Source organism: Physeter macrocephalus, chromosome 8, assembly GCF_002837175.3.
Source record: "Physeter macrocephalus isolate SW-GA chromosome 8, ASM283717v5, whole genome shotgun sequence".
Classification (NCBI taxonomy): Eukaryota; Metazoa; Chordata; class Mammalia; order Artiodactyla; family Physeteridae; genus Physeter; species Physeter macrocephalus.
The window spans coordinates 30273718-30299837 of NC_041221.1; the positions used below are offsets into that span (position 1 = coordinate 30273718).

At 44.3% G+C, this 26120-nt stretch overlaps 1 protein-coding gene across 6 annotated transcripts in view; it reads right to left on the minus strand.

Annotated features, from left to right (window-relative positions):
• The window catches only part of MYO10 (myosin X), a 220529-nt gene that overhangs the window by 151196 nt on the left and 43213 nt on the right, over positions 1-26120 (minus strand). Inside the window, exons 4-6 of one of the 6 annotated variants that reach the window (XM_028492828.2) lie at positions 22035-22133; positions 19549-19583; positions 18751-18973 (exon numbers count right to left, since the gene is read on the minus strand). Coding sequence is in view for 1 of the 6 variants with exons in the window: in XM_028492825.2 (XP_028348626.1) it covers positions 22035-22133 (99 nt within the window). In the remaining 5 variants the exon portion in view is untranslated. Of the gene's footprint in view, positions 1-18750; positions 18974-19466; positions 19584-22034; positions 22134-26120 lie in introns of all 6 variants that reach the window. The other 5 variants (XM_028492827.2, XM_028492826.2, XM_055086516.1 and 2 more) reach the window with 5 other exon arrangements.

The following is a 26120-nucleotide window of genomic DNA, read 5'->3' on the forward strand; positions in this document are numbered from 1 at the left end:
TGTGCACCGCACCGGGAGAGGCCACAACAGAGGGAGGCCCGCGTACCACAAAAAAAAAAAACAAAAAAAAAACAAAAAAAACCTCATCTTTAAGCAAAAGGGATGAGAATGGTTTAAAGTGCCTCTGCTACAAAACTAAACCTCTCCCTGAGACAAAGCCCAGAAATTACAAACCTGGAGTTGGGAGTACAGTTCCTCCCATTAGGTGAAAGACCCCTATTGTTGAATTAATTGTAGTGGGGAATGTCAAATGCTTAACTGAGGCTGCTAATTTTCAGTAGCCAAGTGAGATATATAAGACAACGGAATGAGTTTTTCATAAAGCTTAATTCCTTCCATTTAAAAAGCTGTTGTCTTTATCCTGAAATTTTGTCCTTCCTGCTTTCGGTGTGTTAAAATTGTCTTTCAAAATTAAAATGATGGCCGAAGAGTTATTAAGTGCCCTTACCTGACAATATAAAAGATGGGACAACTCTTTGCTGGTCTCTTAGAATATCTGGATGCAGGACTCCAAAGGCCTGAGAACCACCAAGCTACAGGATCCGGCCACTGGGACACATAAAATGCTGACCAATAGTAGCAGAGTCTTCGTGGGTGGTATATGGATTTTGTTTTCCAAGTAAAATGAGGCCAAACAGAAAGTCAGGCTATTAGAGGGCTAATTATAACATTAGTTGCAGTGTCATAAGATACAACAGGATTTGGATGAAGCTTCCTACACACCAAGCGTTTTGCAACTCTGAAAACCACCTGGAAATGATTTAAGGATGATGGTCATTTCTGGGTGAGACAAAATGTTCTGGGTGGACCTGTCAAGTCTCTTTTCTTCCTTCCCTCCCACACCTGGCTCCAGAGAGTCCACTATCATAAAAAGAAACCCTCCTAGATTCTGATCATCACAAAAGAGCACAGGTTTCACTGATCATCTTCTGATGCCTGTATTATCTTGGTTCTTTGCTGTCAAAAGTAGCTGCAACAGGATGATGAGAAGTTGGGTGGCCACAAAGAGGTTTATAATTAGCCAGTTGGTATTAAAATGTGGGGAAGATCATCTTCATTGTGTAGGGCTTGCCTTTGCAGTGATGCTTCATTAATACGTGACAGGTACTAAGTACGTCTGATGTCAGCACATCTCTAACACTCTCACGCTCCCTCTCTATTCCTCAAACCAACCCTGAAAGGTTAAGTGTTACCATTTTACTAACTGTCCAAAGTCATTCAGTTGGTGGCAGACATAGCTGCAACTCTGCTCTTTGTCACCAAATTTGTATTCAATCTAAAATACACCCCTTCATGGGGCTTCCCTGGTGGCACAGTGGTTAAGAATCCACCTGCCAATGCAGGGGACACGGTGAACAAGCCTTGGTCCAGGAAGACCCTACATGCCGCGGAGCAACTAAGCCCGTGCGCCACAACTACTGAGCCTGCGCTCTACAGCCCGCGAGCCACAACTACCGAGCCCACGTGCCACAGCTACTGAAGCCTGCGCGCCTAGAGCCCGTGCTCCACAACAAGAGAAGCCACCGCAATGAGAAGCCCACGCACCACAACAAAGAGCAGCCCCCGCTCACCACAACTAGAGAAAGCTTGCGCACAGCAACGGAGACCCAATGCAGCCAAAAATAAAGAAATAAAATAAATAGATTTATAAAAAAAAGAATGAAACACTTTCTTCACTTAATGTCTTTATTTCTTTCTGCACTTAATTTCTTTACTACAGAAATTAAAATTAAATGCATGCTGTTCATTTCTGAAAAATAATGTCACCTTTCCAAACCTTTAACCTCCCCCCACTCACCTGCTTCTCCCAATATCATTTAAGACTGGTGTTCCCTAGTTAAGTCTTTGGGAAACACTAGTAGCTAATACTGCTGATAGGAGTTGATACCTACCAGCCATGTACATAAGGACCAGTCTCTCCTCCAGACAACCCAAGAGGTCAGTCTACATCAGCATCATCACCAACATTACCGGTTATAGTTACCGTAATTGGCAACTAGGTAAATAGGTATAAGTCCTCGAGGGTAGAGACCATGGCTCTTCTTCAGCTGTGCCTAGGCCATCAGCATATCTTAGAGGCATATGAGGTTTTTCAACTACATTTGGAAATATGATTATTACTCAGGCAGGTTAAAATAGCAACGATTTGCAGTCCTTAAATTCTCTGCATTACCTCTAAAGCAGTCTTCTCCTTCCATTCTGATAACTGAAAAATAGTTTCAGGCCATAATCTTCACATTATGTGCATTTACTGATTGCTACAACCTAATCTGCCCCTGGACAACAGTAGAGATACAATCCGCTGCCCCACCTATTTTTTTTAAACACAATGGCTTTTCCACAGGTAACTAAAAATAAATTCAAAAGACAGCTTCTAAGTTTAAGACCAGTCTTAAGAAAAACATTCATAGAAAAGTCAGTTACAACTAAATTTGTATCATTAAAGAGTGTCTTTTTCTATGCCACCAGAATAAAGCACACACCTATAAAAGCACAAGTCCGCAAAGAAAAAAGGCTGAATTATAAGGATACATTTAGAGACTGTTGCAGGGTTTGTGGTTGGGAGGGAAATAATACAAGACCAAAGTATTTCAGGTTTTGGCTTCCTTTCCTTGTCTCCACTGAAACCAAATCCTGGTTGCATGATTCAGACATAAGTTAAACATCTGGCAAAAAAAACCAGATGAACAGCAAATTTAGAGAAACATCCAGTGGTGTTAAATAAATGTACCTACTTCAGAAGACACTTGTTCACACAATATTTGAACTAGCAAACTTGGTCATGGGAAGAAAAACAACTTTTTTTCTTCCCCAACTTGGTCTGAAATCTTTCCAACATTTCAAAGCATCTAAAATGTATGCCAACCCATACAAAAGAAATCAAGATGGCAGGCTGCGTACATCTGCCTTAACCTAAAAACAAAAAGCCATTTTGCTCTGTCTTTAGAGCCAGCATAATAAAAGCACAAGAAGTCCAGAGGGCTCAGACTCTCTTTATACAGAGTAACCGAGAAGACTGACATTTAAACTATTTATTCAGCAAGTCGGATCCTAACGGCAATTTTAGACCCGGAATTTCTATAAGACAAAGAGAAATGCTTTCAGGCAAGTAAAAAATTGTTCTCTGCTGATATCCCTTCCGCATATGAGTCCGCTCTGCCTAGCCCAGCAATGGTAGGAAAGATGTTTTTATCAAAGAGCATCAATTCATTCAGCTATTTCTTATTTATACTGGCTTGAAGTATTAAACCTGACACCCCAACCCCCAGCTGCTTAAGTTTTGTGTTTTTTTGCTTTTTTTTTTTTTTAAAGAATTTTAGAAAGCAAGATAAAATAAATTCTCAGTTAAAGAGCCTAAGAACGGGAATGGACATTGGCAGGAGGGAGAAAGATGAGGAAAAGGCCCCATATCGGTAAGCTCAACCTAATAGCAACTCTGACACCTTCTAGCAAGCACTCTAAAAGCTGCTGGGAGAAAGTGAGGTGGTAAATAATTCACCCTGGGTTTTTCCTGCCATGTAAAATGGCTTTTCACCAAACCGCAGACAGCATAAAAACTTTATTTCTACCCTGGGGTCAATTTTACATTTCTGAACTTGAAGTCTTCCAGGGAGAGGATGAAAAAGTAGCCATTATGTTCTGGCGATTTTCTGTTTCCCCGTATGACTTCATGCTGTTTAAGAAAAAGTTATACTTAAACCCAGAGGCAGTGGCCCCTCAGGCATCTCACCTCCAGTTGCCTAGCTTCTTTTTGTATTGGAAAGTCAGGTCCCAGGAACTGACAAGCCCCGAAATTGCTTCTGTCTACGTAACAGAGAAGTGACAACAAACATATCTTTATGAATGATACTTTAAAAATTAGAAATTTGGGTCACATGGTTGTTAGGATCAAACTGAGATCAAATTGAGTTAGGAATCAAACTGTAGAGAATTATATAAATATCAGTCTTATGCAACATTGCCACACATTATTTTAGTACTCACAGTAATAATGTGAGATAGTGACCTTTAGAGACTGTTCAGACTTGCAACCTGTGATCATGATTTTTCTTCTATTTGCTGAATTGGGTCCTCTGGGAAGATCATACCAAATAATTTGAACTCAGGGAAAAAATCAGAAGTATCAATTAATATACAAACATGATATTACTGGTTAATTTGGTTGTGGAAATAGAAAAGATTTGCTAATTGTTGGTTAGAATGGATGGATGGACAGAGACACACATATAGATGCACTGAACAAGCTCTATAAAAATAAAGTCTACATAACCCACAGACATAGAAAACAAACCTATGGTTACCAAAGGGAGAAGTCGGTGGAGGGATAAACTAGAAGGTTGGTAATAACATATACACACTACTAAATATAAAATAGAGAATCAGGGGCTTCCCTGGTGGCTCAGCGGTTAGGACTCTGCCTGCCAACGCAGAGGTCACAGGTTCGAGCCCTGGTCCGGGAAGATCCCACATGCCATGGAGCAACTAAGCCCGTGCGCCACAACTACTGAGCCTGCGCTCTAGAGCCCGTGAGCCACAACTACTGAAGCCCGCGTGCTTAGAGCCCGTGCTCCACAACAAGAGAAGCCACCGCAATGAGAAGCCTCTGCACCACAACGAAGAGTAGCCCCTGCTCGCCGCAACTAGAGAAAACCCGGGCGTGCAACGAAGACCCAATGCAGCCAAAAATAAATAAGTAAATAAATAAATTTATTTTAAAAAAAAAGAAAAAAGAAAAACTGCTACACTTGGATGACGCGGTTGAATGTCGAGCAACCTGCAGTGACCGCTTGTCCACCCCTCTGAGGTCAGGATGATGACACAGTCTCACCTGTACAAGGAAATAGTCATGACAATCTCTCACCTGCTCGGACGGCAGAGGCAGGAGGAAGTGACCCCTGGCAATCTGAGGTCCAAGACCTATGGCATTACTATCTCTCCAAACAGACAAGAGGCCAACCCTTTTTTCTCAAAGGCTAAGTGAGCCACCTTCTGCGGGGCAGACCATCCTGTCCTTGAGGTCCTCAGTGTCAGGGTGTCCCTCCCTGTGCCACCAGTGCTCCCATCCAAGCTGAGGTCCATTCTTCCCAGTGAGAGAGAAAAACTGCTCCACACTACCTAAGGATCCCAGCCTCCTCCTGGCTAAACAACCCACTTCCCGGGCTGTTTCTCTGAACCCCGTTCTCTAAGCTTTCATCATCTTTCCATCTTCTCCAAACTATGGGGAAAAAAAGGTGCCCATTTTCACGTATGAGACGATAAGTAGGAATAGTACCGACGTCTAAACTTTTTTTTTTAAAACACTTCTCCTTTTTAGCTCACTGCTCTGAACGATTATTCTGATTTCGGGCTTACACATCAAAATATCACCTTCAGAAATATTCATATGTGACCCATTATGAACCCTACAAAAAGTGGCTATATATGGCTAGCCATTCTTTTTCTTTTATATTTTTCTTTTCTACTTAGCTTTAAAAAACTATTCCTTTTAAATAAAATGTGGCATAACCATACCATGGAATATTATTCGGCAATAAAAAGGAATGAAGTGTTTGCTATGACATGCATGAACCTTGAAAACATGCTAAGTGCAAGACGCCAGCCATCAAAGATTGCATGATTCCACTGAAATGAAATGTATAGAATAGGCAGATAATAGAGACAGAGTAGTTGTAGTTGCTTAGGGCCAGGGGGTTGGGGGGTAACACGGGGTGGGAAGGTTTAGGGGCGACAGCTAAGGGGTGCAGGGTTTCTTTTCTGGGTACAAAAAATGTTCCAAAATTATTTGTGGTGTTGGTTAGACAACTCTATAAATATAATAAAAGCCACTGAATTGTATACTCTAAGTGAGTGAGTTGTATGGGATGTGAATTATCCATATTCAGCTGTTAAAAGAAAAAAAGTCTATTCTTTTCATTTCACACCACAGCTCAAACTTCTGAAAGTTATTAACTAATGATAGCCTAGGTGCTAAAATGTGACTACAGCCTCTTTTGCTCTTGTGGCTAAAGTAACATCTGCGAACTGTTTTAGAATCTCCATCAAAGACAGCAATGAGCCAATACTGGATACCCTCTGAGTATGACTTTCCTCAAAAGGAAGAAACTATTTTCTCTACGGTATTTACATCATCTTACCATTTCAGAGAATGTCCCAAATGAGAAGCATCCAAAATAAGTATGGGGATTGGGGTGCTGACACCTACTCTCTCTAGTGCTGTCTCCAGTGAATGTTTATGAGACCCGTGGTACTATTTTCTAAGCCAAGTTAAGGTCCTTTGGTGAAGGGGGAAAAAAATAAAGTTCCATAAATGTTTGAAATCAACAATCTTTAAATTTTAAATTTTGGATGTTTTTAAATCAGAAAAAAATAATCGCTAAGGTTGAAAAATCTGCAATTTTCATCTCCCTGGTTTACTCCTGCTCAGAAAAGGAAATTAGGTTATTCGGACAGGATTTGCCCCCGACAAAGGCATGCTGGCAACATTCCCCGGTGGCCTGATCTCTTTTGAGTCCTCTGTTAACAAAAGCTTCCTGAAACTGGGGACAGCATATGCTCCAGCCCATTGTCACAGGGGAGAGGGGTTCTCAGCATCACCCAGTAAACATGTCATCAGCTCCCTTTGCAAGAGCAAAAGCAGATGCTCAGAGCAAGCCCACTGTGAACTCTGACAGGGCAGGAAGATGGATGCATTTCAGAACAGAGGATCCTTCCAGAAGACAAAAATGCTTGCTCAGTTCTCAAGGGCCAGCTACTCGCTTACCCTCACTGGAAGACTTAGAAATACTATTAATTATTTCAAAATTATTACAAGAGCCATTTGGAACACCCAAAGAGCAGCTAGATTCATGACGGACTCAAACCTCTGAAAAGAAGCCACTGCATAGCGGAACTTCTAATACAGGCCATGTGCTGAATTTACAAATGTAATGTTAGAATTTTATGCGAGACTGCACAAGTCTGCTATAAAGCCTTCATCTAGGAAACCCTGTGGGGACGTTTTTTCCCTCAAACATTCACGTGAAGAGTCAAAACCATCGTGTTCCACACGGCAGTCCGTATCGCAGTCATTTAATCGTAAACAAGTTCACGAAGATGTACTGATGCAGATGTCTGAAAGCAAACATCAAAGAAAGGACTGTTCAGAATGAGTCATTTCTCAGAACATTTCTAAAGTGTCAATGAATCATTTAAGCAAAGGGAGGGGAAGCAGGGCATTTGATTCTACAGACGGGCCTCTTTCTTAGGGAGTCTTGCTTAAACTCCTAGGCTCTGATCAGGGCTGGGATTAGGGCGAGGCAGGCGCCGGGCGTTCACAAGTCAAGGGTGCACCAGTCCTGGGGCTCGTGCAAGTCAGCTCCAGCGCCTGCAATGGCCCCGCGTGGTGCTTCTCTACATCTGCACCCTCGGTACCCCACTCGCCTTACCCCAGTCCTGGCCCCCTCTCTAGATACCAGTCCAGTGTCGGTCCAGGGTGGCACAGACAATGGGAGAAAACCGTATATTAAACCTAAGGATAATCGAGAGCTTGGGAGTGCTAACAGCAGTTCCTGAACGTAAAAATCGCTCTCCTTCCTTCTTTCTCCAGCTTTGACACCTCACTTAGAAAATGAGGGCGATGTGACTGCCTTAGCGTGGCAAACAGTAAGTTAACAATTTAACTACCCTTCAGTATTAAAAATAAGCATTAAGTGTCCACCTTTACACAGCAACCTCCGAAAGTGTGTAAGCACAATCAACTCATTCTTGGAAATACTTCCAATGAGTCAACCTTCCTTAGAAATGTGATGGGACGTGATTAACACAGAACACAGGCTTTTCTTACTGTTGCTGTGCCTGCCTCTCCACTGACCCAGGAAAAAAGACAGTTACAGACTAAACCACCGACAGGTGTTCGTATTTACAACTAAGATCACCAGGCAGCTGCTGACAGGACACCGTTCAAGAAGGAGCCCTTTATGGCTGCAGCAGTCGAAAAAGGTACTTGGATTGCGACCGTCCGTGTTTCTCCAGAACATGCTTTGGGGGGGAAGACTGTGTATCAGATGCTTCTGTTTAGAACACGGATTTTAAAAGAAACCCCCCACGTAGAGCCTGCCAAGCCCCGCACGCTGGTCCTCAGCGTGTGCATTCCACACGAAGCGGCACCAGTAGCACCTGGGAGCTTGCAGAAATGCAAATGGCCAGGCCCCACCTGAGACTCGCGGAACGGGAACCTCTGGGTTGAGGCCCAGGAGCCAGTGGTTTAACAAGCCTCTCCAGGGGATTCTGATGCCTGTTCCATTCTGAGGGCCACTACCCTACAGGTAGGGTTCCTGATAGCGGGACACATGGGTTTTGCCACTGTCAATCTTTGTCCTCCGGGGGAAGGTATTTCCCCTCATAGGGAAAACAAAATGATGGAGCTTAGCAACGAATCCATCTACTAGCTGGGGGTTCACAGCACAGAATCCTGTGGCTGGCCGCACTGGTAGCAAGTACAGCTTCCTGGGCTCACCTCCGGAGAGGCTGGACCGCTGGGTCCCGGGCTCACCTCCGGAGAGGCTGGACCGCTGGGCAGGGTGTAGGGGCCCAAGCATCCCAATTAGTAACCCGTCCAGTGACTCCGATGTGTAGCCAGGACTGGGAACCACTGGAAGGCCCCCTGCAGCACTAAAACATCACATCAGAAGTAATTGGGGAAAATGATCCTTTAGCTCAGGTTTAGCAAACGTTTTCTGCAAAGGGCCAGATGGTGAACTTGAGGCTTTCTGGCTCCTGACTCTGCCACTGTAGCGTGAACTCAGTCTTAGATAAACCAATGAATGGGCATGGCTGTGTCCAATAAAACTTCCTTAAATTTGACTTTCTTATCGTTTTCATGTGTCATAAAATATCATTCTTTTGATGTTTCTCCAAACATTTAAAAATGGAAAAACCGTTCTTGGCTTGTAAGCTGTATGGAAACAGGCATTGGGCACAGGCCATGGTTTACCTCTGCCGCTTCAGTTCAACACTGGAGGAATTACAGCAACTTTACTGAGTTGAGTCATGCTGTGTTCATGACATATGTAACTTCAATACAAACAGCTGCCTTCAAACAAGCTAGATGTTACTTTTTAGGAAAAGACCGAGGTTTCACGTGCACACAGCACAGACAGACAGCCCGACGACCCACACAGAGCAGTACACTGAACGTACCCATCACCCTGGAAAGGTCACGGGGCCCCCTCCCCGGGCCCCACGCCTCCCAAGTGCCTGTGTAGCTCGAATCCTTACCTTAAAAAGGCAGCGCAATCAGTCTGAAATAAAAGCTGGAAGTCGGTCACGCTGTCGCTGCAGGTCTGAGTGACAGACACTCCTTAAGCAGAAGTTAGCGGAAGAGGCAGGCACCCACTGGTTAGAAATAAGCCCCTGTCCTCTCCAGTGTGGGGCAGCTGCTTGCCGCTCACCCACCCCCCCTTGGCTCTGCATCTCATCCAGCCCACGTGGGGCTGTGCGAGCCACAGGGCAAGTGCAGGGCTGGAGGGGTGCAGAAAACAGGCCCCTTACTGCCTTTGCCTTTACATCCCCTGCCCCTCCCCCTCCCCAGGCCTTGCTCTGCACCCCAGGGCCTTATCCTTCCTTCAGACCCCAACCGCCTCCCTCTTGCCTTGAGGTAGAAACAGATAAGGTTCCCCCAGAAACGAATATAACTTCACTGAATTGTTGGAACACAAAGACCGTCATTGACAGCCTCCATGCGTGGAGCTCAGTGGAGGGATCTCAGGAAACTGCTTTATCGCTGGGATTTCTCCCAGCACAAATGAGAGAGACCTCCACAGTGCCTCACAGCCAGGAGAGGTGCCCCAACACCGGGTTCCGTTCCAGACACAGAAAGGAAGGGAGGCAGGATCGCAGGCATGAGGAAGATGCGGACAGCGGAAGAACCAAACCTGTCTGCAGGGTCACAGCATCAGGAAGGACAGGTCCTCCCCGGAGCCCCAGGCCTCGGAGCAGCCCAATTTGAAGTAAATAGCAAATGAGAGGGGGAGAATTTCTCTCCTGTCACAATACACACTGAGTCTGTGGTTCTCCAATTTCACCATGAAAGGCATCACCTGGGAACCTTGTTAAAATACAGACCCCTGGACCACCTGCACAGAGACGTGGACTTGGCAGATGGGAAGGAGGGTCAAGGAAGCTGCATCTTTCCCAAGGGCCCTGATGACAGATTATGAAGCAGCCAGTCGGAGACTCACACACGGACCAACACCGCACTAGTGTTTGGGACATTTAAACCCAAATGTCCCACTCAAACAGAGTATCCAACTAGAGAGGGTGGGACTAGAGAGGTGGAGATGGAAAGACCAAGAACAGGTCAATTCCCTGGAGAAAGAGGGAGGCGGGTGCACTCCAGGATCCCTTGGAGACAAGGGCCCAGTGGACAGCTGGACGGACAGACGGAACTGAATTCTCAGAGATACTGTGGGCATTGGAGACATCCCACAGAACCATCTAAGTGTCCAGAAAAGAAGCTATATAAGAAAAAGTGAAGGCCTAGAAATCACGGGTAACATGAGCGTTTTCTAAGCCCAGTATGCAAAAGTTGTGCTTTTTCAACAACTTTTAATGGACTATTTCGATAGGATGCTCATTCGGTCTACGAAATAGTTCTGAACTTGACTGCTTATTAAGTGGTACCCAGGAAGCTTTCTAAAAACACACAGGGCCTGAGTCCCAGCTGAGATTCTGATTTCATTGTTTTGGGGCAGGGCCAAGGCTCTTGGGAAAAGCTTCCCAGTGAATTTAATGTGCAGCCAGGGTTGAGAAGTAACCCCGGCAGAAGCAGCAGCGTGGAAACGAGATTGTGAACACAAGACGATGAAACATTAAAATGTAAAAAAGGGGGATTTTCGCTGATCCTTCTATTTCCCTGGAGCAATAAAACATAATAAAAGCAAAAAGCCACCACAAAGGAAGAGGAAATTGGGAAGGTGGTACCACCGGTGCAACCTACCGATCTTCAAGAGTAACTTCAAGGGCTTCCCTGGTGGCGCAGTGGTTGAGAATCTGCCTGCTAATGCAGGGGACACGGGTTCGAGCCCTGGTCCGGGAGGATCCCACATGCCGCGGAGCAACTGGGCCCGTGAGCCACAACTACTGAGCCTGTGCACTGCAACAAGAGAGGCCGCGATAGTGAGAGGCCCGCGCACCGCGATGAAGAGTGGCCCCCGCTTGCCACAACTAGAGAAAGCCCTCAGACAGAAACGAAGACCCAACACAGCCAAAATAAATAAATTAACTAATAAACTCCTACCCCCAACATCTTTAAAAAAAAAAAGAAAGAGTAACTTCAAAAGAAAGCACAAAGGTCATGCCCAGAAAGGAGACAAGGACACTCAATCCCAGGGACCTGAAGAGAGAAAAGAAATGAACTCAGGGAAACAGCCAGGACGGGCAGTCACGGGGCCTGAGAAGGTAAACAGGCAACAACCCCCATCACTGGCCTCACCCTGTCCTACCTCACAGTTCTCTGGAGGAAGTAACATGATCAAGTGAAAAGTCGATCAAGTCTGGATCCAAACCCCACCTCTACTAACTCATCACTGACCAAGTGTGGGCTCTTGGACATGCTATTTCACAGAAGATCAATCTCTGTGTCAATAAGGACGGCTGACCACGCCTTCTTAGGGGAGTTGAGGATTAAATAGGACAAACGGAAGGAATAGGCACCAGGCATGGTGCCCTGCAGAGAGATGTCACCAGCAAGTGGCACTCTCTTTCCTTTACCCATCCTAAACGCCAACCCTCATGAGGAGGACACGGCTTAGAAATGGGGTGCCCCCCTTTCCCACAGCTCCCAGGGAGGTGACCGTGGGAGAATGTGGTTCCCTAGTCTCGTCACAGTGGCAGCCTGGGTGGAACTCAACATACAGCTACAGTTGGAATCAGGCAAGAGAGGACTTTCACACCATCCCAAGTCTTGCAGTGCGGGTACCCCAATAGGTCTTTGTAGACAGACTGGGTAACCAATTCCCTGTGCATATCACCGAGTCTTCCGGAAAACTGCTTCCAAATAACAGGCCTATAACTGAACTTCTGAAATGGGCTGCATCTCAGTCACACCCAACGACTGCCTGAATTTGTTCTAAAAAATTGCCTCGGCATTTTCTACTGAAATTGCATACAGCATTCAATGGTGCCATGTCTGATTCCCACAGATAATTTTCTGAACTTTGTTTTCAAAGTCTTCACATAACGTTTTCCACAAAATGACACTTATAATAAAGGTATAGTTGTTAAGCCTCAAAAAACAAAAAAAAAAATTGAGTCTTGATTTAATCTGTTTTTGGCATCACCTCCCCCAGTAGTAAGTTACCACCTGGTCTGAGCTTGGTATCCAGCATTAATGTGCTGACTATTTTCAGTATTCATGGGTATCAAGAATGCAAGGTAGTCTCCTGCTTACCTTCAAGTATGAGCAATTTGATTTGCTAAACTAACTACAAAACTGAAAGCAACCATGGGTCCAAAGAAACAAAACATCAGCCCTTCTCTTTGTGCCTGGACACTAGCAATGCAGAACCAGGATTCCTGGAGATTGCAGGAGGAGTCTGGGTATACCACAGGCTCCCAGAGGCAAAAGTCGGCTGAGCTACCCAGAGCAGAGCCTGGAATCCAGCAGTTGGCCGAAAATGGGACGCACAGGCAGGCCAGAGGCAGGCTGGAATCCAAATACATAGGCAAGCCTAAGGGATGGAAAGAGGAGGCTCGTTCAGTGGACCCAGGAAGGAAAGAGGAGGCCAGAGTCGAGAGATATCCACAAAGGAGCAAGTCAACAAGTTGGCCCAACCAAGGACAGGAAGCCACAGAAGGTCATGACCCAGGGCAGAAGTCATCTGTTCTCTCCTGCATAATCACCGTGTGTGTGGTCAGCTAGAGGCACACTGGGGCCAGTAAATACCGTGAACAGAGATCCAACCCCTCCCTCCCACCCACCCGCCCAGCGGGGATGCCAGACAGGGAGGGGCACAGCTGGTCAGTCCAAAGGCTTGGTGGGAAGGCAAAAGCCTGTCCTGAAAGCAAGGGTCAGAAATAAACTGGATTCCCAATCCACTTAGGCTGGATTTACTGAAAGGAGCAGGGAGACAGGCCCCAGAGACAGGGGAATCTTAAGGTCTCACCAGTGAATTTTTCAGAGGTGCTGGGAATAGGGCAGGTGACAGAAGTGGTTTGCACCCTTGGCAAGCTAAGATCAACAACACCTGACACAGCCCACGCTCCTCAGAACACCAGTGGGTCTTGTCGGGTTTATCACGGTAAACTGCTTCCTGTTTCAGTGTAGGTGTTGAAGTATACAGAATTATCATCTCAGGTTTCAAAGTGCCAAACTTTGGAAAAATATTCTGTACCAAACTCAACACTACCTACTCCCCCTTGAAAAATGAAAGCGCAGTTTATATGTTTTTGGAGTCTATCAAGTATAATAATTCCTTTGAAAAAGAAATACCCGTTAATGATCTTCAATGCTCTTTATTTTGCTCTGGTCTTATGGCCTAAGGGTGGTTTAGATAGAAATAACACAGCGAAACTCCCAACAGGACTCTTGTGACAGGAGGCTTTTACTTCTGTCACTTGTGGTCCGTTCAGACTTGTGATTTCTTTATTAAAACATTATATGATAACAGTCTCAACAGAGTACACGACATTCTAATAACTTGCTTGGCTCCGTGACTACAAATGGAGCTTCACCAAGCATTCAGCATTTGAGCGCCTTCACGGGCCAGGCTCTGCTTCTAGGAGCTAAGAACACAGAAATGTGTCCATTCTCAGAGAGCCTGGTGAGGAGACAAAGGAAAAAAAAAAAAAAAATCAAATAATTACACATGATACAATGTCAAGGTAGTGGCCCTCTTGGATGGAGAGGTTGAAAAGGCCTCTGTGAAAAGGTCTTCATCCAGGCATTCACCCCTGAATGAAGGTGGGGAAGGCCAGGCACATCTCTGCAGGACCCAAGTTCTCGAAAGGGAAAGACAGCCCTCAGTCGGCTAGAGTGACCACCTCTTCCCAAGTTACAATAAGCAAGTGTCCGCACTGAGCTATGCAGATTTACAAATACGCACATGTTTTTTCCTGGAGCTTTAGTGCACCAACAATCAGACATTGTTTTTTTCCTATACTCCCAGAGTGAAAATTATTTGACTTTCCATCTTTGAGCCACAAGATGTCAAACCAGATTCTTGGAAGAGATCTAGACAGTCAATCACATGACTTTCAGGCCTACAAACAATTTTTTCCCTCTAAACCAAGGAAGTTGGACAAACTGCAGTCTACCTGGTCTTTATAGCCAGACAAAGCCCCAGTGGTGTTCAGTCTCTAGGGTACAGACTTCTGACTCTAAGAAACTCCACAGGCTGGTGTTTAATAGCCATCTCAGAGACGGGTATTTCCGGGATGAAATAGCAAAATGTGAGAAAAGCACAGGAATTTAAGAGTTTCCCAGCTTAATGCAGCTGCACTGTTTTGATGGAAGTGAATTCCAAGAAAAACAGATGGACCCATACTGAAGTTAACAAAGGAAACTGCATACATCTGATTTTTTAAAAAATTATCTGCCACCTGTCACCAGCATGTCCCTCTTTCCTCTGGCTTTCTGGATGGCTGTGCAGCCACCTTCCTCTTGAGAAGGGCGCTTCACCCACCCACAGGGGCAGCACCATCCACCCCCAGGCACACATCACAAGGTCAGCGCCGAAGGCCCATCGGTGGTCAGCAGATCTAAGTCAACATTCAATTCTCCATCCTTGGACTCTTGAGCTAGGTCTACACCACTTCTTTCTTGACAGTGTCTATTCCTTAAGAAAGAATACAAACCAGAGTTTCTAACGCGCTTGTATACCTAGAAGCAGCACAAAAAAAGGTATCCAAGAGGAAAGTAGTTTAACAACAAACTGCATAGGGTGTTACCGCTTAATGCTTACAGAGTTTGTTTGGAGCGATGAAAAAGTTTTGGAAATAGTGGTGATGGCTGCACACATTATGAATGTAATTAATGCCACTGAATTGTACACTCAAAAACATTTAAAATAGTCAATTCTATGTAATTTATATTCACCACAAATACACACACACACACACACACAAGAAAGCCCAAATTCCAGTTCAAAAAAATAAATTGTATAGTTATCCATTCATTTTTCTTTCAACTCTTAATTTGGACATTTGTTGAAGTAAGTCAGACAGAGAAAGACAAAAATCATGTGATATCACTTACATGTGGAATCAAAAAAATGACACAAATGAACTTATTTACAGAACAGAAATAGACTCACAGACATAGAAAACAAATTTATGGTTACCAAAGGGGAAGGAGGGGAGGAGAGAGATAAATTAGGAGCTTTGGATTAACAAAGTACTGTATACAAAATAGACAACAAGGTCCTACTGTATAGCACACGGAACTATATTCAATATCTTGCAATAACCTATAATGGAAAAGACTCTGAAAAAGAATAGATATTTATACATATGTATAACTGAATCACTTCGCTATATACCTGAAACTAACACAACATTGTAAATTAACTATACTTCCATTCTAAAAATGGTTAAAATTTTTTAAAAAATTTTGGACCTTTGCAGGAGAGAACAATCATAGCAAATATTTTACACACCCATCCAAAAAAGTTGAAAACCCCAAAAGGAATACAATGTCATAGATGTTAACACACACACATACACACACACAACAGAATTTAACATGGCAGTGGTACCCCAAAAGCCAGGGCTGTATACTACTTTAGGGATATGCTTTGCCTCTCAACTGGACTGCAAAAAAACTACTTTGTTAAACTTTACTGTATGCCAAAAATTCTACCTTTAAATCAAAAACATATCGATAAGCTAAAACACACAAATAGAGGGCAATTAACATACTCTTAGGGCTTCCCTGGTGGCGCAGTGGTTGCGCGTCCGCCTGCCGATGCAGGGGAACCGGGTTCGCGCCCCGGTCCGGGAGGATCCCACGTGCCGCGGAGCGGCTGGGACCGTGAGCCGTGGCCGCTGAAAAAAAAAAAAAACATACTCTTAGGCATAACCACAGGAAACTGCCTTTTCAGCTCCCTCACCCTACAGAGATGGCGACTTCCTATGGTTCAATGGAACCCACAGGTTAATTTGGCTGGAAGCACCGACTGCAACACCAGGGATACCTGACACTTGAGAGGCTACAGGGAGCGAAAATATAACCTGTTTCTTTCCTTTTGAGGAAAAAAATGGGTAAAGTTTCCCCCAAATAAGTGCATTAATATGAGACTGTTTCTCTTTACCAAAAAGGAGAAAAAAGATTGAAAAGGGGATAGAATATACTTTCTGGTTTTTTGTTTGTTTGTTCTAAATTTATTTATTTTATTTATTTACTGCTGGCTGCGTTGGGTCTTCGTTGCCGTGCGCGGGCTTTCTCTAGTTGGGGCAAACGGGGGCTACTCTCTGTTGCGGTGCACGGGCTTCTCATCGCAGTGGCTTCTCTTGTTGCGGAACACGGGCTCCAGCCATGCGGGCTTCAGCAGTTGTAGAACGCGGGCTCAGTAGTTGTGGCACGTGGGCTTCAGTAGTTGTGGCTCGTGGGCTGTAGAGCACAGGCTCAGTAGTTGTGGCACACAGGCCCAGTTGCTCCGCGGCATGTGGGATCTTCCTGGACCAGGGCTCGAACCCGTGTCCCCTGCATTGGCAGGCGGATTCTTAACCACTGCACCACCAGGGAAGCCCTGCTTTTTGTTTCTTAAACAACATAAAAGCAAGGGAATTAGGTGCAGGCCAGTTGACCACAAAGAATCTGTCCTGTTGTTGTTAAGAGTTTGGCTCTGAGAGTAACAGTATCCTAATGACACCACTTCTGCATCATTAACGTCGTCCCCCAAACTCCTTCCCGCCATCTTTGTAAGTTTAGCTGTTGCCCTGCTGGTTTCCCCCCGCCTGTCGCAACCATTCATGGGAGCTGCCCTGGGGGGCCCTACCCGACTTGGGGGTTCATGCCAACTGTTGCTCGCTTACTCCGCACCCGCTCACAGAGAAGGAGCTGGCGGGGGAGACCTCTTTACCCCGGCACCTGTCTCTGCCAACAGCTGGCTTTGCCAGTGAAGCCAGGAAGGCAGCTTCTGCGGCTGCTGAAAAGGGCTGGCCTTCCCGGGCTCTCGGGGGTGCGCAGTCAGCTCCCTCTCAGATGACATTCTCAACTCGGTTAAAAGCTCCAGGCTCCACACTTCACTTGAGAAGTCAGATCTGACTTGTTCCCACCTCAAGATGAAATCACTCAGTTCTAGTTGTCCGATTCCTGACAATCAGGGGGGTTGCAGGGTAACATGCAGAGCTCTGAAATGGGAGACCTTCTGGGCTGTCCCACGGTCCATTTTCCAGCACTCAACAGGCTTGCGGGAGATTTCTCTGTGACCCAGGAGCGGACCCGTATGGGATGTGGAGAGGTCAAAAAGCTGCCACGTCCATATGACATTCAAGGGACACAAAAAGACACCAATCAATGGGGGCAAAGTGAAGGGGTAAAAAAAAGCAAAGAAAAGCAGCTGGACAGAGCAGAAAGTGTATGAAAAATAATCAAAAATGCAATGAAAAATCACTACACTAACCCATCATCAAGTTCGACAAAATTGGGCCCACGGTATTAATTCCAACAAGTCAAAGTGAAGGTCAAACCCAAAAGGTTAGAGATGGCTTTAAATGGGAGATGTGATTATAAATAATGAGGGTTAGGCCCAACACAGCCAAAAATAAATAAATTTATTTAAAAAAAACAAAAAAAAACAAAAAAAACTACCCCTTAAAATACAATTAGGTAAATTGATATCACTCTAAGCTATTTCAGAGCGATCAAATTAGGCTCTTTTCAGGAAGGATAATAAAATAGTTGACTCTCAAAGCAAAAAATCTAATTTAAAACTCATTAGTCAATTCTACAGTGTTCCAAAAGGGTGCTTCAGTGAACGTTTTAGGAAAGACAAAAACATTCAGTGCCAACTTCCATCCTACCCTTTTCACCAGAGTCAATCTTTTAGCCAAACATGGACCCTGCAGAACCACAAAAGCATGGTGCTCTTCTACAACTCTGTCCAAGGCTTCATGTGCAAGAAGACAAGTCATTTCTAACTTGCAGAGCACGTGCTGACCTACCCACGTGCTTTGTGCTCCAGAAGCCACAGCTATGCATTTTTTCAAAGTGTGGTAGCATATCACTCGCACTTTTCTTTTCCCGTCGGCAAATACTTCACGGCGAGTATAACATAAGCTACGAGTCAAACGGGAATGTTTTGGTCCTCTGCACTCCTGGGACCAACCTACAGCAGTTTAAATTTTGGCGTGGGATGGAACTTTAGATAATATAAAACTATCTCCTTGGCGAAGAAAGAACAGCTGAGCAAATGTGCAAAACCCTCCGAGACTGAATGAAATAAGAAAACGGGCCCTTTAGGGCTCTCACCAAAAAACACCACCTTATTATCTCCTGTCTACCCCCTGTCCCCGTGACCTCGTTTCAGGATTTTAGTTACTTGTGGCTCCGCTTGGTTTCCAACACGAAACAGGATTTTGAAAACTGCTTTTTAATCCACCTGAGCACTATTTCGCCGCAGTCAGCACGATCCCTGGCCACGCTTGAGGCGAAATGATTGCTGGAATTGGGGGTGGGGTGGGGGGGGAGGGATGGAATGCCCACAGAGAAAGGGAAAGCTTCTCAAGGCCTAGGGAAAATTTTCCACCGCTACCTCAAGCTCTTTTCCTTACCTTTGCTTCGTCCTAAACAGCAGCACGGCTGGTACACGGAGGGGACTGAGGGTACTTCCTGCTCTTCACTGTAGTTACTACGACCCTAAGGCAGTTCTCCGACTCCAACATCGACCAGCAGCATCCATACCACCAGGTAGCTGGTGAGAAATGCAGACTCTCAGCCCCCAGCCCAGACCTGCTGATCAGAATCTGCATCCGAAACAAGACCTCCAGGTGATTCCTGTACAGTAAACCAGGGGGAAAGTCAACTAATAGTTTGGAAGCTGTTCACAGATTCTGAGAAGGTCCTATTTTGGTGACATAAAAATTTTACTAGAACCGTTTATAAAGATACAGAAAAATACCCACTTGACAGCTTTTACCCGTTACCATTTGACCTCGAACACTGATCTTTTTTTTTTTTTTTCTATTGTGGTAAGATGTTCACACTGACATAAAAAGGATGACAATGGCAAATTTTAAGTGTACAGTTCAGTGGCATCAAGCCCATTCACATTGTTGTGCAACCATCACCATGATGCATCTTCAGAACTTTTTCATCTTCCAAAACTAAAACTCTGGACCCATTAAATAACTCCCCATTCTCCCTTTCTGTAGAAACACCAATATCCTAACACCCTTTAATAACATACCAAATTGGGCTGAAATTAGCCCACACTTTGAAAAGTTACCACGGGTTTGATCAGGACAAGGCCATACTCGACATCACTGACCCTGATTCCTTCAGGAATCCATATCAGATAAACAGCAGGTATGGCTGTCCTGGGGGCCAGAACCAGGTAATGAACTTCTCACCCTTGGTGGCTACGCCTCTATGTTCCACAGGGAATCTGTAATGTCAAGAGAGGAAGAAGTAGGTCACAAAAGAGAGAAACACAAGTCTTCTGGCCACGGCCACAGCTCTTGGTCCACGTCTGATCCACGTCTTTCCAACCTGCCTCACTTTTGTCACATTTGAAACCCTGTACTTCCTACATGGGTCGCCAAGCTAATTACAGTTGTCATACTTGGGAATGACAGAGCGGACAGTGTAAGACCAAGGACTTGATGACCGACTGAAGACTCGAAGTCAAATTTGGGAGCTGTTTCCACGTGTAAGTGTATACTTTTCTGGTTTAGTTCTTTCTAAAGCCACAATCCATAAGTACCGTCAAGAGGGAACAGAACTGCTGGCCTGACCAACCCTTTCCATGCCTCACAGAGGGCTGCCCATTGACCAGCTGGCAATGGTGTCACGGGACACAGACTGCTGACCAAGCGACACAGACGGTAAGTAGCACTGAGAGGCTGCTAGAATTGCTGTGACGCCTCTGCGGAGAAAAGCGAAGTTTGACAGGAATAGAAAGCGTCTTCAGAATCTCCGAGACACCCCGTTAAGCAAAATAAGCCAGTAACAGAAAAGGACAAATACTGCTATGATTCCACTCATATAAGTATCTAAAGGAGTCAAAATCATAGAGACAGAGAGTAGAAAGGTGGTTACCAAGTGCTGGGGGAGATGAGATGGGGAATTAAGCGTTTGCTAGGTACAGAGTCTCAGTATTACAAGATGAAAAAGTTCTAGACATCTACTGCCCGTCAATGGGAACGGACTTAACACTACTGAACTATACACTTCAACGTGATTAAGATGGGAATTTTAACGTTAATGTGGTTTCTATCACAATTTTTCTTAAGAGGAAAAAAGGGAAAAAAATTGAAGTATCTTTGGGATTAAAAAATAAGTCAACAAAAAAAGAAAAGAATTCCCCATTAAGTTCTGTCAAGTCAGGTACACGGCTTAAGTATTGTTTTTCCTTTTTTATTAGCATCTTGAGAAGTATGTACAAGGCCTGAAAGAAACTGAATTCTCATCTGGGGAAAGTGAGATGGCAAGAGGGGAGGAGCGAAGGCAAGACAGAAAAATGCTGGCCGGGTCACTTGGTCCTCAGTTTACAGGTCACATCACACTACCCGAGAAGCTGACGGGAAAGAGACCAGACTGGGCATCAGTGACTGGGAGACACTGGGTTCCCAGTGATCTCTTTGCTCCCCTCTCCCTGCACATCACAGCTATATCTTCACCACCAGACAAATACTGAAGCGCCGTTCAAGACTCTCGGATGAAAAAGTAACTGAGGAATTGCAAAATAGCCCAGAAACATCACTGCTTATGAAGCCAAGAAATGAGGAACGTACCACCAAGAGGATCATCTCTGCTCAAGGTTTTGATAACCAAGTAGCCCAACAGCCACAAACCACACAACACTGACCTTGAAGATTTTGTTCTCAACACAACTTGCAAACCAAATTCAGCAACTGAGAGTTTTAAATACTGGCATATGATGTCCTTTCAGTCCTTTATGTCTTAAATTTTAATATGTGTCTCTGTGGGAGGTACCCATTTCTAAAATTAAAATTCCTTGGGATTAAAGACACACACGACTATATATAAGATAGGTAACCAACAAGGACCTACTGTGTAGCACAGGGAACTGTACTCAGTATCTTGTAATAACCTATACTGGAAAGGAATCTGAAAAAAAAAAATTTATATATAACTGAATCACTGTGCTATACACCTGAAACTAACACAACATTGTAAATTAACTATACTTCAATTTAAAACATTTTTAGTTGGTTTCCTTATAAAATGGAGAAAGTGGGCTCCTTTCACCATTGTCCAAATATAAGCAGTGGGCCAGTTTCTGGATGCAGGTATTTGTTTTCAGTGATATGGCTTTTCACTTGTTTTACACTAAAGAACAGGGACCCTGGAGCAGTGGTTCCCACAAACTGAAGAAGTTCCTTCAGCTGCTTCACAAGGTGCATGAAGAGGCTCAGGTTAGGGGGTTTGGTGCATCCTGTCCTTACAGGGACCAGGACACTGCTACAGTCTCACTGGCAGGCCAGTAGTTCCAACACTAGGAAAGCTGACGAATTGTAAGGGAAAGTGGTCACGAAACCAATCGGGAAATATTGATATATTTGAACTTTTTCTCAAATCGCTTGCACTCTGTACTTCTGATTCTTCCTGATTCCCAGGAAGGAAACCAGCCAAGCGCAGTGCTCTTCTGTCCAGTACTAGTTACAACACTTTGATTTCGATTTGGGAGAATTTTTTATTGTGTCTCTCACACACTCGAGGTGTGCATTACACATTCCTTTTGGGATTCTGTTGTATCACTTAGAAAAGACGTTTAAGGTATGAAGGGCGAGAAGAATGAGCACACGTGCCCTTACATAGGGCCACCCAAGGAAGCAGAACACGGATGTCACGAAGCTGCAGGGACTCTGCTCACCTGACCATAGTCCGTCTGGAAGACAATGATGCCCTCTGCACAGGAATTTACGGTACTTGGAAAATGCTGGCCATTTTCTCTCAGCCAGACCCGTGTTCCCTGTAAACAAAACAAGCAGGATTTAATTATGAGTTTGGATTGCATTTTGTGGCAAAACACCACTCTTAATATTACTATGACGACTATATTCCTTAAGAATCACTTTTTGAAAAGCAAACAACTTTCTCAAATAAGCAAGGAATGAATCTTCAAAGAAAGCATCACCCACAGCCTTACACAGGTACAAGTGTGACTGAGACAGAGTCCCACCAGACAGAGAAAGGACAGAGAAAATAGTACTAAAATGCAACTGAGGGACTTCCCTGGTGGCGCAGTAGTTAAGAACCCACCTGCCAATGCAGGGGACACGGGTTCGAGCCCTGGTCTGGGAAGATCCCGCATGCCGCGGAGCAACTAAGCCCGTGCGCCACAACTACTGAGCCTGCGCGCCGAGAGCCTGTGCTCCTCAACCAGAGAAGCCACCGCAATGAGAAAACCGTGCACTGCAACGAAAAGTAGGCCCCGCTCGCCGCAAACAGAGGAAGCCCGCACGCAGCAATGAAGACCCAACACAGCCAAAAACAAAAAATTAATTAATTAATTAAAATGCAATTGATTTCTGTGGATTATCTCTTCACACACACCCTTTGAGGCAAGCTCCATTATCATCCCATTTTACAGATGGAGAAGTGGAGGCCTAGAGGTAAAGAAACTTGCCCAGCATCACACATCCAGAAACCACAAGTTTAACCAGGTCACCACACTGCTTCACCCCAAGTCAAGAACTCTTTGGGACCTTCAGGCTCCATCTTCCCGGGTCCGAGCCCTATGCACGTGCCCACTTGGAGGGCATCAGGACACTCCACTGACTTCCTATTTGGACCAAATCCATGCGTCAACTAGACTCTCCAAGAGAGGGATGAAGTTTTAGTAAATATCACAACCCAATCCACTGGTATGAATTTTGGTAGGATTCCACCAGACCCCAAATGCACCACAAAGTTTGCGATGATATCCCAACAGATAACAACTTCCAGATCCTACTGTTTTAACCTGGGGCACAATTCTTTGGCATTGATTTCATTTCCCTTTTTTATTTCTCCACTGGACAAATAAAATGACACCATAATACTTAGCTTTTCCATGCTGAATTTCCTCTTTCTTTGATTTCACAAGATGAAAACTCTGTTTTCAAGGACAAGTGATAAAAAAAAGTTTGAAGAAATTATTGGGTGTTCACTGGTCAAATTATAGAGTTATCTCTATGGGAATTCTTGTACATGGTGATGGGAATGTAAATTGGTGCAGCCACTATGCAAACAGTACGGAGGTTCCTTAAAAAACTAAAAGTTGAACTACCACATGATCCAGCAATTCCACTCCTGGGTACATATCCAGAAAAAACAGAAACATTAGTTCCAAAAGAAACACTCACCCCAATGTTCACAGCAGCACTATTTACAACAGCCAGACAGGGAAGCAACCCAAGTGCCCATCAACAGACAACTGGATAAAGATGTGTGTGTGTGTGTGTGTGTGTGTGTGTGTGTGTACGTGAAAATTACTCAGCCATAAACAATAATGAAATACTGCCATTTGCAGCAGCGTGGATGGACCTAGATAAATTATGCTTTGTGAAATAAGACGGAGAAAGACAAATACTGTATGATATCACTTATATGTGGAATCTAAAAAAATAATACAAATGAATGTATATGCAAAACAGAAACAGACTCACAGATATAGAAAACAGACTAATGGTTACCAAAAAGGGAGGGAAAAGGGACAAATTAGGGGTATGGGATTAACAAATACAAACTATTATACATAAAATAGATAAGCAACAAGGATATACTCTATATAGCACAGGGAATCATATCCATTATCTTACATTATATCCATTAACCTATAATGGAATATAATCTGCAAAACTAGTGAATCACTATGCTATACACCCGAAACTAACACAATATTCTAAATCAACTATACTTCAATAAAAAATACTTAATTTTTTTTAAAAAGAATTACCTTCATGACTTATGTATACCCAATGTGCTGAAATCGCCTTAGTAACTCATTATGTTATTTCTACTCTGCTCAACAATTTCATCAACTCCAACAAAAATGAAACAGTGGAAATTTAATACCAAAATTATCACATAAACTTCTTTTCTAGGACTTTCAACCTCATTTCACTGATCTGCTTAATTTCTGTTTTGATTTGAAATGTTAAGTGAAATATTCAAAATATATTGGTTATACATTCAACTTCTAGTTTAAGGAACTACTGCCACTCTCAACAGAGAGATGGCGGGGGAAAGGCAACATAAAAGTAAACGAAGTACACTCGTCACTTTATGTTACTTCAAGTTGTGTTACTAACAGCATAAATAGTAGCCTCCAGTAATGGAGTGCCTATGAGGTGTCACAGTCACCTGCTAAGAGCCTCAATAATACTAACACTAACCTAACCTTTGGTAAGAAAGGAATCCCTGCCCTGAAACGGAAGTTCGGAGCTTAAGTCCATACCTAAGGTCACACAGCTGGTGGCCAGGTCTCAGATCTTTCCAATTCCTAACGCCATGCTCTTTCCACACATCACACTGTCTCCTTAAAGGAATTCAGAAGTAAATAAAATGCACTAATAGGTCAGTCAACAACGAAAACATAACTACACACAAAGGTCCCTTTAAGTGTTCGGTTATCACACACAACTCCTTCTAAAAGGGAAAATTTAAGATATAAAAATCCAACTTACAAGTTACTCCCTCAGTGCCAATGAAGATCCCGCTTAAAATACACCAGCCAGGACCTAAAACGTCTGTTGTCACCACTGTGACTCAGGATCCCTCATAAGTCACCCTTGAGTTCAATGAAAGCATTTGGGGTCAGCAAGCTAGACCTTGGGGCTCTGGAAAGAGGGGGACCCAGAGGCAGGGCCACATGTGCATGAGGTTCCACAAGCGTTTCCGCCAAGATCAAGGTGGTGGAGCCCAAGGTTAAAACGGTACCGGCTCCTGTTTCCCTTACGAGTTCTGTGACTCTCCCAGCATCCCTGCTACAACTCTATACAAGGACCTCCACGTGGGTATCCCCTTTCTCTCTTTTTTTTTTTTTTTTTTTTTGCGGTACGCGGGCCTCTCACTGTTGTGGCCTCTCCCGTTGCGGAGCACAGGCTCCGGACGCGCAGGCTCAGCGGCCATGGCTCACGGGCCCAGCCGTTCCGCGGCACGTGGGATCTTCCCGGACCGGGGCACGAACCCGTGTCCCCTGCATCGGCAGGCGGATTCTCAACCACTGCGCCACCAGGGAAGCCCCCCCGCCCCCCGCCTTTCTCTTTATTGTGGGAATTTTAAGTTGTTAACTCCAGACTTCTTCAACCCTCCCTCCGTAGAGGGGTCGAAATCCTCCATGATAAAGATGGAAAACAGCATCAAAAATGAGTATGAAGTGTTTCTCTATAAAGCCTGAACTGTCTTATTTAAAGAACACACGTAACACCAACACGGCCGAGTTGCCATGCCTGCACAGGTCAATCACAGACCTCCGATTCCCACTTTGGGCTGAGACACAGGTAACATCCAGAAAGAAGGACACAACTGTTTGTCAGTCCCAATTTCTTTATTAGCAAACAGCTCCTTTCCAAAAAGGACGTTTACTACAGGCATCTCTAAGACTGCTCTTTCAAATATCATTCCACACCAAAACTGCAGTATTTGTAATGTTCTAGAAAGAGACTTCCAAGTGCCTGAACTACTTTTTCATCCTTTTTTAAAATTCATATGTCAGAGACTGCAACATTGAAAGCTTTCAAATACCTCCATGTACACACATACACATACACACACACACACACTCACTCAAATGGAAATTTTCAAACTCATAAGGTAAAAACTTTTACTCATTAGGTCAAATCATAAAATAATTCACAGTGGACCTCCATCCCAGAATCCTGAGTCCAAAGCTTTGTTTGCTATGACCATCATATGCTTTGCTTTGATCAAAAAGGATTTCATGTCCCTGTTTACCAAGTATCAAAACTGTCTA